Source organism: Geotrypetes seraphini, chromosome 2, assembly GCF_902459505.1.
Source record: "Geotrypetes seraphini chromosome 2, aGeoSer1.1, whole genome shotgun sequence".
In the NCBI taxonomy this organism is placed as follows: Eukaryota; Metazoa; Chordata; class Amphibia; order Gymnophiona; family Dermophiidae; genus Geotrypetes; species Geotrypetes seraphini.
In genome coordinates this window covers 476,340,785-476,355,200 of record NC_047085.1, presented here as the reverse complement: position 1 = coordinate 476,355,200, position 14,416 = coordinate 476,340,785, and the positions used below count along the sequence as shown (strand labels likewise).

The 14,416-nt window shown below is 47.0% G+C and overlaps 1 protein-coding gene across 1 annotated transcript in view; it reads right to left on the bottom strand.

Moving 5' to 3' along the window:
• TTC21A (tetratricopeptide repeat domain 21A) overlaps positions 1-14,416 on the bottom strand; it is a 323,520-nt gene that overhangs the window by 131,256 nt on the left and 177,848 nt on the right. The window contains exon 16 of the mRNA XM_033931720.1: positions 8,791-8,863. Within this exon, the coding sequence (XP_033787611.1) occupies positions 8,791-8,863 (73 nt within the window). The remainder of the gene's footprint in view (positions 1-8,790; positions 8,864-14,416) is intronic.

Sequence of the window (14,416 nt, the reverse complement as noted above, 5' to 3'; positions counted from 1 at the left end):
GGCCAGTAGGAAAAAGGAGGTATTGATGCCCCTGTAAAGCACAGTTACTTACCGTAACAGGTGTTATCCAGGGACAGCAGGCAGATATTCTCACATGTGGGTGACGTCATCTACGGAGCCCCAGCGCGGACAGCTTTTCAAGCAAACTTGATTAAAGTTTCAAGTTTGCTACACTGCACCACGCATGTGCATGCCTTCTTGCCCACTAGAGGGCGCATCCCACCTCGTGGTCCTCAGTTCCATAACTAGCAAAGAAGCCATCCCCGGGGAGGCGGGCGGGTTGTGAGAATATCTGCCTGCTGTCCCTGGATAACACCTGTTACGGTAAGTAACTGTGCTTTATCCCAGGACAAGCAGGCAGCATATTCTCACATGTGGGTGACCTCCAAGCCAACCAAAAAAGGGCAGGTGGGAGGATGGCAATTTAGGAAAACAGATTACGTAACACCGACTGGCCAAACCGGCTGTCGTTTCTGGACAAAGTGTCCAGACAATAGTGGGAAGTGAACGTATGAACCGAAGACCAAGTGGCAGCTTTACATATGTCCTCCATAGGAGTAGATCGGAGGAAAGCAACCGAAGCTGCCATCGCCCGGACCTTATGCCCCGTGACTCGACCCGGGAGCGTAAGACCAGCCTGAGCGTAGCAAAAAGAAATACAAGCAGCCAACCAGTTGGACAAGGTGCGCTTGGAAACAGGGTGTCCTAAACGATCAGGATCAAAGGACAAAAACAATTGAGGAACCTTCCGATGAGACCTGGTACGTTGGAGATAAAATGCCAACGCCCTCTTACAGTCAAGCGTGTGGAGCGCCGTCTCGCCAGGATGGGAGTGGGGCTTAGGAAAGAACACAGGAAGGACAATGGACTGATTGAGGTGGAAATCAGACACAACTTTAGGCAAAAATTTTGGATGGGTGCGGAGAACCACCTTGTCATGATGAAACACAGTAAAAGGCGGGTCCGCAACCAATGCTTGCAGCTCACTAATCCGTCGAGCAGATGTGAGGGCAATCAGAAATACCACTTTGCAAGTAAGAAATTTCAGGAGAGACTTGTCGATAGGCTCAAAGGGAGGTTTCATCAGTTGAGCTAAGACAACATTCAAATCCCAAACGACGGGAGGAGGCTTCGAGGGGGACAAACATTGAGTAGACCCTTCATGAAACGAGTCACCAGAGGATGAAGCGAAAGAGAACGTCCTTCCAAGTGACGATGGAAAGCAGAAATGGCACTGAGATGCACCCGAACGGATGTCGTCTTCAGGCCTGAATTAGATAGATGCAACAAGTAGTCCAGTACCGAAGACACTGGGACCGAATCCGGTTCCAGATGACGCGAGGAACACCAGGAGGAAAACCTGGTCCATTTCTGGGAATAACAAAGCCTGGTCGAGACCTTGCGCGAGGCTTCCAACACTTCCCTCACCGACTGAGAAACCGGGACCGAAGTCAGGGGGAAAGGAACCAAGCGGTCAGGTGTAACGACTGAAGATTGGGATGCAACAGCGAACCCCGACTCTGAGATAGCAGAGAGGGAAACACAGGCAGAAGCAGAGGCTCCCTGACACTGAGTTGAAGAAGCAGGGAGAACCAGTGCTGACGAGGCCACCGAGGCGCAATGAGAATCATAGTTGCTCTGGATGATTTGAGGCGAACCAACGTCCTCAAGATCAGGGGAAAAGGAGGAAACGCATAAAGGAACCTCCCTCCCCAGTCGAGAAGAAAGGCATCTGCTTCTAGACGGTCCGGGGAGTACATCCGAGAACAATATAGGGGTAGTTTGTGAGTCTCCGGAGAGGCAAACAGATCCACCTGCGGAGTCCCCCAGCGGTCGAATACCTCGCGCAGGACTCTGGAGTTGAGTGACCACTCGTGCGGCTGGAGAAGCCGACTGAGTTTGTCTGCCAAGCAGTTCCGTTCTCCCTGGATATAGACCGCCTGTAGGAAGATGTTCTGGGAGATCGCCCATTCCCAAAGGCGTAGAGCTTCCCGGCAAAGGGACCAAGAGCCTGTCCCACCTTGCTTGTTCACATAATACATGGCCACCTGGTTGTCCGTACGCACGAGGACTACCTGATCGTGGAGTAGGTGGCAGAATGTGCGAGCCGCCAGAAAGATGGCACGAAGCTCCAACACATTGATGTGACAGCGTCGGTCCTCCGCCGACCACAGGCCCTGGGTCCGCAGACCTTCGAGATGGGCCCCCCACGCGTACTCCGAGGAGTCCTTGGTCAGAACCTTGCGATGTGGAGGGACGAGAAAGAGCAAACCCCCGGAAAGATTCGAAGAGACGGTCCACCAACGGAGCGATCGTCTCAAAGAAGGAGTCACCGCTATGAGACAAGAGACAGGATCGCAATCCTGGCGCCACTGAGATGCCAGAGTCCACTGAGGGATTCTCAGGTGCAGTCTGGCGAACGGAGTGACGTGGACTGTAGACGCCATGTGGCCCAGAAGCATCATCATGCGCTGAGCCGAGACCACAGGTAGCCGAGAAATCAGACGGCTCAATCGAACCAAAGCCTCCAAACGAGGAGGAGGGAGGAACGAACGAAGGCGAACAGTGTCCAGCACTGCGCCTATAAATTGAAGTGATTGGGTCGGGCACAGCTGTGACTTGGGAAAGTTCACTTCGAACCCCAGTCGCTGAAGGAAGGTGATAGACTGTCGGGTCGCTGAGATAACCCCCTCCCTGGTTGGGGCCTTGATCAGCCAATCGTCCAGGTATGGGAAGACCTGAAGCCCCCGAGACCTCAGGGCTGCAGCGACTACCACCATACACTTCGTGAAGACTCGAGGGGACGAAGCCAGGCCGAAGGGGAGGACACGGAACTGTAGGTGTAACTCGCCCACCTGGAACCGTAAGAATTTGCGGAAGGTGGGATGCACCGGAACATGGGTATACGCTTCCTTCAGGTCTAGGGAGCACATCCAGTCCCCTTCCTCCAAGAGAGGATACAATACCGGAAGTGACAACATCCGGAACTTCTCCCCGGACCAGGAACTTGTTGAGCTTCCTGAGGTCTAGAATGGGGCGCAAGTCCCCGGTCTTTTTTGGGACCAAAAAGTAACGGGAGTAAAACCCCCGCCCCCGCTGGTCGGGGGGTACAGGTTCCACCGCCCGAAGCCTCAACAAGGCCCTGGCCTCAGCCATGAGGATGGGGAGCTGGGTCCGATTGTATGGGCAAGCCACCGGTGACTGTTCCGGTGGCGCAGACCAAAAATTGAGAGAGTAGCCCTCGGAGACGGTCCGGAGCACCCAAGCGTCGGATGTTATCTCGGTCCAAGCCGCATAAAAGGACCGGAGTCGACCCCCTATGGGAAGGGGGACCGGCGCGATTGCGGAGGGGGGCCGGCCCCATCCGCATAGCACGTCAAAAGGACGGCACTGGCTTGGACGCAGCCTGCGCCGGAGGTTTCGTTTGTCCCCCTCTTCCCTGTTGAGGTGGATGCCGTGGCGGAGGCCTAGAAAAGGCCGGCGTTGACTTCTGAGGGTAACGCCTCGGAGGAGGCCGGAAGGGTTTCTGCGGCGTGGCCCTAGGTTTCGGACGGACCAACGAGGCCAACGAGTGCTCCTGCTCCGACAACCGTTTGGTCGCCGCCTCTAGGGACTCATCAAATAACTCGGACCCCACGCAAGGTAAATCCGCTAGGCGTTCCTGCAGGTTTGGGTCCATATCGAGGGTGCGTAGCCACGCTAGTTGGCGCATAGCTACAGCGAATGCAGACACCCTCGACACCAGCTCAAACGCGTCGTACACAGTGTGAAACAGGTACAGGCGCAATTGAGACAGATTGGACATAAACCTGGCGAATCCTTCCCTACGGGAATCTGGTAGATCGTCATGATACTGAGGCAGGTCCTTCACCATGCCCCGTAAATAGGATGAGAATGTAAAGGCATAATTGAGCACCCTGGTTGCCATAAGGGAATTCGAATAGAGGCGACGACCAAACTTGTCCAGGGTCCGACCCTCTCTGCCGGGCGGGACCGCCGCAGAAACTCTGGAGGGTTGTGACTTTTTCAGCGCCGACTCCACAAGCAAAGACTGGTGGGAGAGTTGAGCCTTATCGAATCCCTTGGGTGGAATAGTCCTATACTTGGACTCCATCTTAGACGGCACCGCTGTGACCGTAAGAGGTGAAGTCAGGTTCTTAAGGAAGGTCTGATGAAGGACCTTATTCAAGGGAAGTCGGGGAGTTTCCCTCGGGGAAGTGGGAAGGTCCTGCTCCTCGAGGAACTCTTTGGTATATTGAGATCCTGCCATGAGGTCCAGACCCAAAGCACGTGCCATGTCCTGCACGAAACTGGAAAAAGAGGACGGTCTGGCGGGCGGCGAGGGGGTTCTCGACCTCCCCGCCAAACAGAAGGGGGAAACCTCGTGGGAATAGCGTGGTTCCCTACCGGACCCGGATTCCCAGGAGGCCAGATCCAATGGCCCCGAGGGGGTCGGGGAACGTTTACGTCCCGAAGAACCCCTGGGAGAGGTACCAGGTGTCCGAGGTACCAAGGCACGCCCCCTCCTCTTTGGCGAGGAGTCACGCGAACCCCCTCTCGCTGGGGAACGGAGCAGCCTCGGGTTATCGAGGCGGAGCTCCGAGACCCGCAATGCCTCGCCCCCGAGCGGCGAGGAGTGAACACGTCGTCGAGGGGAACCTCGCGAACGCTTAGGCTTCCTCGGACAACGCCTCGCCCGAGGCCGACCCGAGGGCGAGGAGTCCTGGGAGGACCTCGAAGAGGAGGAGGAGGAGATCCGCCTCACCCTGCGCACCTTGTCACGGGGCCTAACGCTACTCTCAGGCGGGGCCCCCGAGGCCGAAGTCAAGGGTAAGATCGGGGCCGAGGTCGGTGCCGTCCCGGTACCCGAGGCCGAGGGAGTCGAGACCAAGGCCACCGAGGTCGGGGCCCTCGAGGCCGAAGTTGTCGAGGCCGAAGCCTGCTGCAAATGCTCGATGGCCCCAGACAGCTCCGAGGCAATCAATGCTCGGAGCAAGTCTTGGAACGCCGGGATCCCCACCATGGTAGGCAGGTCCGAGGCTGGGGGCTGCTCCCTGGAGGGCGACCTCGGTCTCGAGTATTCCCTCGGGGCAGTAGTGGCCGTAGGCCTTGGCGGGGCCGAGGACGACCCACCCGCCGTCGAGGAGCCCGAAGATGGCTTCTTCGTCGACCCTGGAGTCGGGGATGGAAGAGAGGACTTACCCGAGGCAGGTTTCGTCGGAGGCGTAGGCTTCGATGTCGAGGGACGCGGCGAAGCCAAGGATCCCAAGGCCGAGGTCAAGGCCGGGGCCGAAGCTGAGGCCGACGTCGAGGCCTTCCCCGGCGCGGAGTCAACCTCGAAGAGCTCCGCCATCCTGGCACGACGTCGGCGGAGCGCTCTGGCCTGAAAGGTGGAGCACCGATCGCAAGAATCAGTCGGATGCTCGGGTCCCAAGCAGAGCAAGCACCACCGGTGTGGGTCGGTAATGGAAAGTAACCGCTCACACCGGGTGCACTTCTTGAAACCCGTCAAGGGACGGGACATGAAAAACCGACCCGGCCGAAAGCAAGGCCGGTCGCGGCCGCGGCTCACGGGAGCCCCCGGAGCCGAACGAAATAAACTTTTTTTTTTGAAACGAACAATCAAAACAACAAAAACAAACGAAGTACAGCACAGCGACCGATCAAAATTCACCGGATGCGGCGACAGAAGGCAAAAAAGAGCAGAGCTCAATTTCCACAGGGCTTCTGGCTCCGCGGAAAAAACTGAACTGAGGACCACGAGGTGGGATGCGCCCTCTAGTGGGCAAGAAGGCATGCACATGCGTGGTGCAGTGTAGCAAACTTGAAACTTCAATCAAGTTTGCTTGAAAAGCTGTCCGCGCTGGGGCTCCGTAGATGACGTCACCCACATGTGAGAATATGCTGCCTGCTTGTCCTGGGATAATAAGACTTTGGTGAGACCTCATTTAGAATATTGTGTACAATTCTGGAGGCTGCACCTTCAAAAAGATATAAAAAGGATGGAGTGGGTCCAGAGAAAGGCTACTAAAATGGTGTGTGGTCTTCATGATAAGGTGTATGGGGACAGACCTAAAGATCTCAATCTGTATACTTTGGAGGAAAGGCGAGAGATGGGAGATATGATAGAGACGTAATGTAAATGCGCATGAGTCAAGTCTCTTTTATTTGAAAGGAAACTGCAATGAGAGGGCATAGGATGAAATTTAGAGGTGATAGGCTCCAGAGTAATCTAAGGAAATACTTTTTTACAGAAAGGGTGGTAGATGCATGGAATAGACTCCCAGAAGAGGTGGTGGATACCGAGACTGTGTCTGAATTCATGAGGGCCTGGGATAGGCACGTGGGATCTCTCGGAGAGAGAAAGAGATAATGGTTACTACGGATGGGCAGACTAGATAGGCCATTTGGCCTTTATCTGCCGTCATTTTTATATGTTTCTATTTTCAGCTTGATGTAGACGTGATAGCAACATTGTAGAGCAAAGAACTAGTGTTATATTATAGTAGCCTAGTTGAGATAGGATTAGGGATTGCACTAAAATTTGGAAAGCCTGTATTTTGAAGTATTTTCTGATGGATTTTAACTTCCTCATCACAAGGAAATATTGTTTTATCAATTGTTCATGGCTTTTCATGGTGGTTATCAATTTCTACTCCTAAGATTTGGGATTGTAATTCTAATGGAAAGTCTGTGTCAACTACTGTGATCCTTAGAGCGTAGCGTGGGTCAGTCAAGGGTCCTAGCCAAAGGAATTTGGTTTTATTCTTATTTAGTTTGAGGTGGTGGGTCGAGGTCTAGTTTTCTACGATGTGACATAGTAACATAGTAACATAGTAGATGACGGCAGATAAAGACCCGAATGGTCCATCCAGTCTGCCCAACCTGATTCAATTTAAATTTTTTTTTTTTTTTTTTCTTCTTAGCTATTTCTGGGCGAGAATCCAAAGCTTTACCCGGTACTGTGCTTGAGTTCCAACTGCCAAAATCTCTGTTAAGACTTACTCCAGCCCATCTACACCCTCCCAGCCATTGAAGCCCTCCCCAGCCCATCCTCCACCAAACGGCCATATACAGACACAGACCATGCAAGTCTGCCCAGTAACTGGCCTAGTTCAATATTTAATATTATTTTCTGATTCTAAATCTTCTGTGTTCATCCCACGCTTCTTTGAACTCAGTCACAGTTTTACTCTCCACCACCTCTCTCGGGAGCGCATTCCAGGCATCCACCACCCTCTCCGTAAAGTAGAATTTCCTAACATTGCCCCTGAATCTACCACCCCTCAACCTCAAATTATGTCCTCTGGTTTTACCATTTTCCTTTCTCTGGAAAAGATTTTGTTCTACGTTAATACCCTTTAAGTATTTGAACGTCTGAATCATATGTGTGGACACATTTTTTGACAGCATTGACTAATGCGGCTGTTACAGATGGTATGATCGATGGTGAAATGTTTTATTTGTGCGAGATATAGGTTGACTCCCAAGGATGCATTAGGATGGTGAAAGTAGGGATCCTTAGGAAACCCTGCTTGGAGAAAGTATATGAGTATAATAATTTGCTGCAGTTGTCTGTGTGTGCTGAAATATAATTGAGCTAGCTTGGACAGCCAATGAAAAATCTTCCATCTCAACTGTCATTCTGAGGCAGCACTTTCCATGCTGTAAGCATCAGCTAAACACAGCAGTTTAGTTTACACTGATTTTAACTGCCACAAAGCTCTTAGCATTATCAAAATCCATAATAATTTGGTCAGCACTGAATAAATCAGTTTTTTACACATGTATATGTGCCTAATCTTCTGAGATCATCTTTAGTGCCTTACTGAAATTACACTTTTTTTTTAGGACCAGCCCAATAACTCTTAGTGGCAAGTGTTGTCCTGCCCATTTCATACAAAAGGTCCCCTGCTCATTTTCTACATTGAGTGTATCACATCTCAAGTAAACAGGACCTAAGGATCTTGCTGAGGCAGCATTCAGGGACCATAGAAGTGGAGGTGGGGAAATCAACATTAATAAGGACGGTAAGGGGTAAAACGCGGACCTCACGGACCTGACGGACCTCGCGGATCTAAACCCGCACGTCCTTAAAAATCTGAGGTCCATGCTGTTTGTAGTTAGTTTCTGGCTCTGACAGACCTCGGTGACAATTTAGCGCTGATGGATCTGTCTCAGCATAGGGAGGGAAAAGTATTAGGATCCGTCAGCGCTACAATGTCATCGAGGTCTGTCAGAGCCGATTTACTGGGGCTGCAGGAAACCAGTTTAAAGGATTCGTTTTAGAGCGCTCCAGCACTAGTCTCTGGCTCTGACAGACTTCGGTGACATTTTAGCGCTGACGGATCCTAATACTTTTCCCTCCCTATGCTGAGACGGATCCGTCAGCACTAAATTGTCACCGAGGTCTGTCAGAGCCAGAAACTAACTACAAACGGCACGGACCTCAGATTTTTAAGGACGTGCAGGTTTAGATCCGCGAGGTCCGTCAGGTCCTTGAGGTCCGCGTTTTACCCCTTCCCAATAAGGACTTTACTAGCAAGCAATGACAAAACTAAGAAATTGCTAGATAGTTGTGAATGAAGGCTCATGGAGCCAGAAGCTTAACATTAGTTCTAGCTGAGTTAGAAAAAAAAAAAGAACTGCCAGATAACCCCCCAAATATTTTAGTTATTTTAAAGCATTTAGGTAGGTAGGATTCAAACTATTGTATTGGTATAGAGATGAACCTTCATAATGCAATTCAGATTTCTATCTACCATTTTCTAATATACAACAGATACGAACCTCTTGAATATTCATAAAGGCATCTCCTAAAAGAAGACTAGTCTGGGGACTTGGCATATGCTCACATAGATCTCTGTAATAAAAAAAAGAAAAGATTGAACTAGTTTACAAACTGAAGATACAGTTTTATGTAATGAACTCATTCTACTAAAAGCAGTCTAGAGAAACTAAAGGCTTGAGTATGTTAAATTGCTCTTAAGATGAGAAAAGACAATAGTTTGTCTGTAACCATTATTCTCAAATGGCAGCAGTGCAAAATGCAAAAATGATGTGGCATGTCACATGTGTCATATGTTGAATCAAAGGACTCTTCTAAATATTTCTAGGTACACGTTCAAGCAAACAGAAATTCCCCATGTACCACAGCACTACTGTGCTTCAGTTGCTTTTATAACATTACTAAATTATATAAAAAAATAAAGAACACCAAAATGGGATTTTTTGTCATATCTTCCACAGAACTTGGCTGATTCGTATGAAATTTAGTGCTGCATGCCCTGAATAAAGTTGATGTAAAATGTTGTAAATATTTCCCCACAACCTACAAAACTTCCTTGTGAAAATGAATTGTTGCTATGAGATATGTACAGAAGCAGACGATAGTTTGTAAACAGTCTCTGTATCAAATAATTTTCAATGATTAACTTTTCCCATGTTAAGGTATTTGATTAGGGGGGAAAAGGGTGGGTTTTACTTGTTGTTATTATATAATACATGAGTATTTCAATAATTTCACAGTAAGGATAATTTTATGATTTATTGAATAGGGAGGGAGGGGGAGGGACTTTTAGATTCAATAAGGATGATATAAATGTTAGATTTCTTTCATAATATTTAAAATACTATAGAATTTTAATTTGTAATGAAATGTTAAATTTGATGCTTATATGAGAGTTAATCAAGTGTGTATCTTTAAGTTTTAAATGAGTTTATTTGCTACACTTGTTGTAACATACGAAAATGAATAAAGAATTTAAAAACAAATAATTTTCACTGCAGAAGACTGAATTCTGATAAAGAACTTGGAACTGCTAAAAGTTTACAGCAATCAATGATTGTTGAAAGAGTTCCTTCAGAAGGGTTGTAACAAAAGCAGCCTTGATGTGCTGCTACGCAAGATCTGAGCAACAGGCACTGTGAATTGTAAGCCAGGCAGCGAATGACTGCGCTCAATTCGCAAACAAGAGCACATTGATGTTGTACGTGATCTTGTACTGAGCCAGGACATGCCGCAAACGCACCGAACAACTTGCCAAATAGAAAGAGAAGCAGGAATAAGCCAGAAATAAAAGTGTCTTTAAAAGCATTGTGCCCAGGAGTTAACTTTACACAACAAAGACACACGCCTGAAATGGTGCAAGCAGCTTTTGACCAAGTACCTGAAGCATAGCGTCAACTTCATCTGGTTTACAGATGAAAAGATATTTACAGTACTATTGATTAACATACAGAAAGATCGCCTGTACATGCCTTCAACAACTTTGAAGCGTGAGGTTAATGCCAAATGCCTACTGCGGACCTGCTCAACTTTCAGCCAATCAGTTGCAATCTCAAAATTCGGATTCACAGATTTTCATCGATCCTGTGGTTAACCAGCATGTCAGAATTAACTGAAAGAGCAACTTTGTTGGTCTCACTTGTTTTTGAACAAGATGTCAATGCCATATTTAGAATCTATTTTTGTCAGTCCCATGCATTATTTTATGGTAAGATCTGGATATTTCCTGATGTTACTCGTCATACGCAGGAACAAAGAAAATTGTTCCTAGCCATGAGGACTGAAACATTGACATTGGATGCTTCATTTCTATTGGCTTACCCCTGTAAATGCCTAATTAAATATCTGGGGTTAAAATATGTATTCTATCTGCTGGAACAATTAAGATCATTCTTTAGATTTGAAGAAATTGGGGACTGTAGGTAATTAGTAGTTAGCCATTTAAAAATAGTGGGATCCTTCACTAAGCTATGCAAATTTTCATTTAATAATTTCATGTAAATTAGATGTTCCTCTCTTATTTCAGGAACCTCTACGTTCTTTTGTGGTCTGAGGAAGAAAATTGTGTTTCAAGTGTTTTATATTAGAACAGTGGTTCCTAACCCTATCCTGGAAGACCACTAGGCCAATCGGGTTTTCAGGCTAGCCCTAATGAATATGCATGAGAGAGATTTGCATATAATGGTGACAGGCATGCTAATCTGCTCCATGCATATTCATTAGGGCTATCCCGAAAACCCGATTGGCCTGGTGGTCCTCCAGGACAGGGTTGGGAACCCCCTCTTTTACTAAGGTCCGCTAACCGATTAGCACATGCAAACTGCTTTAGTGTGTGCTAAACACTAAAGCATCCATAGAATATAATGGATACATTAGTGGTTTTTTTGGGGTTTTTTAATAATTTCTTTATTCATTTTTTCATATTACAACAAGTGTATCAGAAAAATTTATATGATCTTATAAATACACACTTGATTTACCTTCATGAACACTTTAAGTACAACATATCATATTTATATTCATATTTTATAATGTTCTAAATAATATGTAATTCATTTAATATGTATGACCAATATAAATAAAATAAACCCCCCCTCCCAATCCCTCCCTACCTATTTCAGAAAATCTAACCCAATCCTTTAAAATTTATTAATTAATTCATACATATTGGATGCATTAGTGTTTAGTGCGCGCTAAATCGATTAGTGCATGCTAAATCAGTTTGCGTACCTTAGTAAAAGAGGGGGTAATTTTTCTAATTCCAATTATTCTTATTTCTTTTTCTGTATTTCCGGAGCAAGATATTTCTTGTGTATTATTTTAAAAGCAATAAAAATTTTTTTTTTTTTTAATGCAAATCTAAATTATGCAAATGACTGTCACTTATGCAAGTGCACTTGCAAATCATTTCACTGGACAAAAAAGTTTGGCCGTTTGGTGGAGGGTGGGATGGGGAGGGCTTCAATGGCTGGGAGAGTGTAGATGGACTGCAGTGAGCTTTGATGGAGACTTCAGTAGTTGGAACCTAAGAACAGTACCGGGCAGAGCTTTGGATTCTTGCTCAGAAATAGCTAAAAAGGAGGAAAAAAAAACCCAACAAATTTTTAGATTGAATCAGGTTGGGCAGACTAAATGTACCATTTGGGTCTTTATCTGCCATTATCTACTATGTTACTATGTTCAACACTTTGGGGTGTATCTTACAGATTTTTGGCTGTTGATCATGGAAATCATGTTTAAAATTACATATCATGTACCGTTTTAACAAAAAATTACATTTTTACAATTTCTTATACTTTCAGGCTAATGCAATTAATAATTAATAACCGACACCAAGATTAAGGAATGCATTTTTGTCAGTCCACAGATCAGACACATCATCAGTGATGAGAGATTTGAAGATGGTAGTCGGGCCAGAGAAAATTTGCCTGTAAAGCATTCAAGGATGTCGCTGAGAATTTTCTTGGCAATTACAGAGCACCAAACTATATTGAAGTGGTTGACAAACTTCTTAGAGCATACAAAACCATGAAGTGCAACATGTCACTGAAGATGCACTGTCTACATTCACACTTGGACTTCTTCCCTACAAATCTTGGTGCAGTCAGTGACAGACATGGCAAAAGGTTTCACCAGAACATTGCCCAATGGAAAAAAGATATCAGGAAACTGGAATCCATCAATGCTGGCTGACTATTGTTGGACTCTACAACGAGATGCACTGGACACCGAATTCAAATGAAAAGCAGTAGGAAAACCTTTTAGCCACAGCGAACTACCACAGTATATCAGAAACTTTGTGCATTAAAACATTATAGTCAATTAAAGATATCATTGTGTTTCTCAAAATTCCTATGTGATACAGTCAGTGGGAAATTATATTTGTGTTTATTTTGAAGGGGTCTAGCATAAAGCACAGTTACTTACCGTAACAGGTGTTATCCAGGGACAGCAGGCAGATATTCTTGACTGATGGGTGACGGCACCGACGGAGCCCCGGTACGGACAATTTTAGAGTGATTGCACTCTAAGAACTTGGAAAGTTCTAGTAGGCCGCACCACGCACGCGCGAGTGCCTTCCCGCCCGACAGAGGCGCGCGGTCCCCAGTTAGTATAAGCCAGCTAAGAAGCCAACCCGGGGAGGAGGGTGGGACGCAAGAATATCTGCCTGCTGTCCCTGGATAACACCTGTTACGGTAAGTAACTGTGCTTTATCCCAGGACAAGCAGGCAGCATATTCTTGACTGATGGGTGACCTCCAAGCTAACAAAAAGAGGGATGGAGGGAAGGTTGGCCATTAGGAAAACAAATTTTGCAAAACAGATTGGCCGAAGTGTCCATCCTGTCTGGAGAAAGCATCCAGACAATAGTGAGATGTAAAAGTATGAACTGAGGACCAAGTAGCAGCCTTGCAGATTTCCTCAATAGGAGTGGAACGGAGGAAAGCTACAGATGCTGCCATAGCTCGAACTCTATGGGCCGTGACAGAACCTTCCAGTGTCATTCCGGTCTGAGCATAACAGAATGAAATGCACGCTGCCAGCCAATTAGACAACGTACGTTTAGAAACAGGACATCCCAATTTATTCGGATCAAAGGACAGAAAGAGTTGGGGAGCTGATCTGTGGGGCTTAGTACGCTCTAAATAGTAAGCTAGAGCCCTCTTACAGTCCAAAGTATGTAGAGCCTGTTCTCCAGAATGAGAGTGAGGTTTTGGAAAGAAGACAGGCAGAACAATGGATTGGTTGAGATGGAATTCAGAGACAACCTTTGGGAGAAACTTTGGATGTGTACGCAGAACCACCTTGTCATGATGAAAGACCGTAAAAGGTGGATCTGCAACTAGTGCATGTAGCTCACTGACCCTCCTGGCAGAGGTAAGAGCAATAAGGAAAAGTACTTTCCAAGTGAGAAACTTGAAAGGAGTGGTAGCCAAAGGTTCAAATGGAGGCTTCATTAAGGCGGAAAGAACCACATTGAGATCCCAGATTACAGGAGGGGCTTTAAGAGGTGGTTTCACATTGAAAAGACCCCGCATGAATCTGGACACCAAGGGATGAGCCGAGAGAAGTTTTCCATGAACTGACTCATGAAAAGCAGCAATAGCACTAAGGTGGACTCTGATGGAAGTAGACTTAAGGCCAGAGTCAGACAAAGAAAGTAGATAATCCAACAAAGTCTCCACAGCAAGGGAAGTGGGATCATGTTGATGAAGAAGACACCAGGAAGAAAATCGTGTCCACTTCTGATGGTAACATTGCAGAGTGGCCGGTTTCCTGGAGGCATCCAGAATGGAACGAACGGGCTGAGACAAAGAAGTATTATGAGAAGTCAGCCCAAGAGAAACCAAGCTGTCAGGTGCAGAGACGGAAGGTTGGGATGCAGAAGTGTCTCCTGATGTTGCGTAAGCAGAGAAGGAAACAGCGGAAGAAGAAAAGGCTCCCTGGCACTGAGTTGAAGTAGAAGGGAGAACCAATGTTGCCTGGGCCACCGTGGAGCAATCAGAATCATGGTGGCTCTTTCCCTCTTGAGCTTGAACAAGGTTCGCAACATGAGAGGCAGAGGAGGGAAAGTGTACAGGAACAGATTGGACCAATCGAGGAGAAATGCATCCGCTGCCAGACGGTG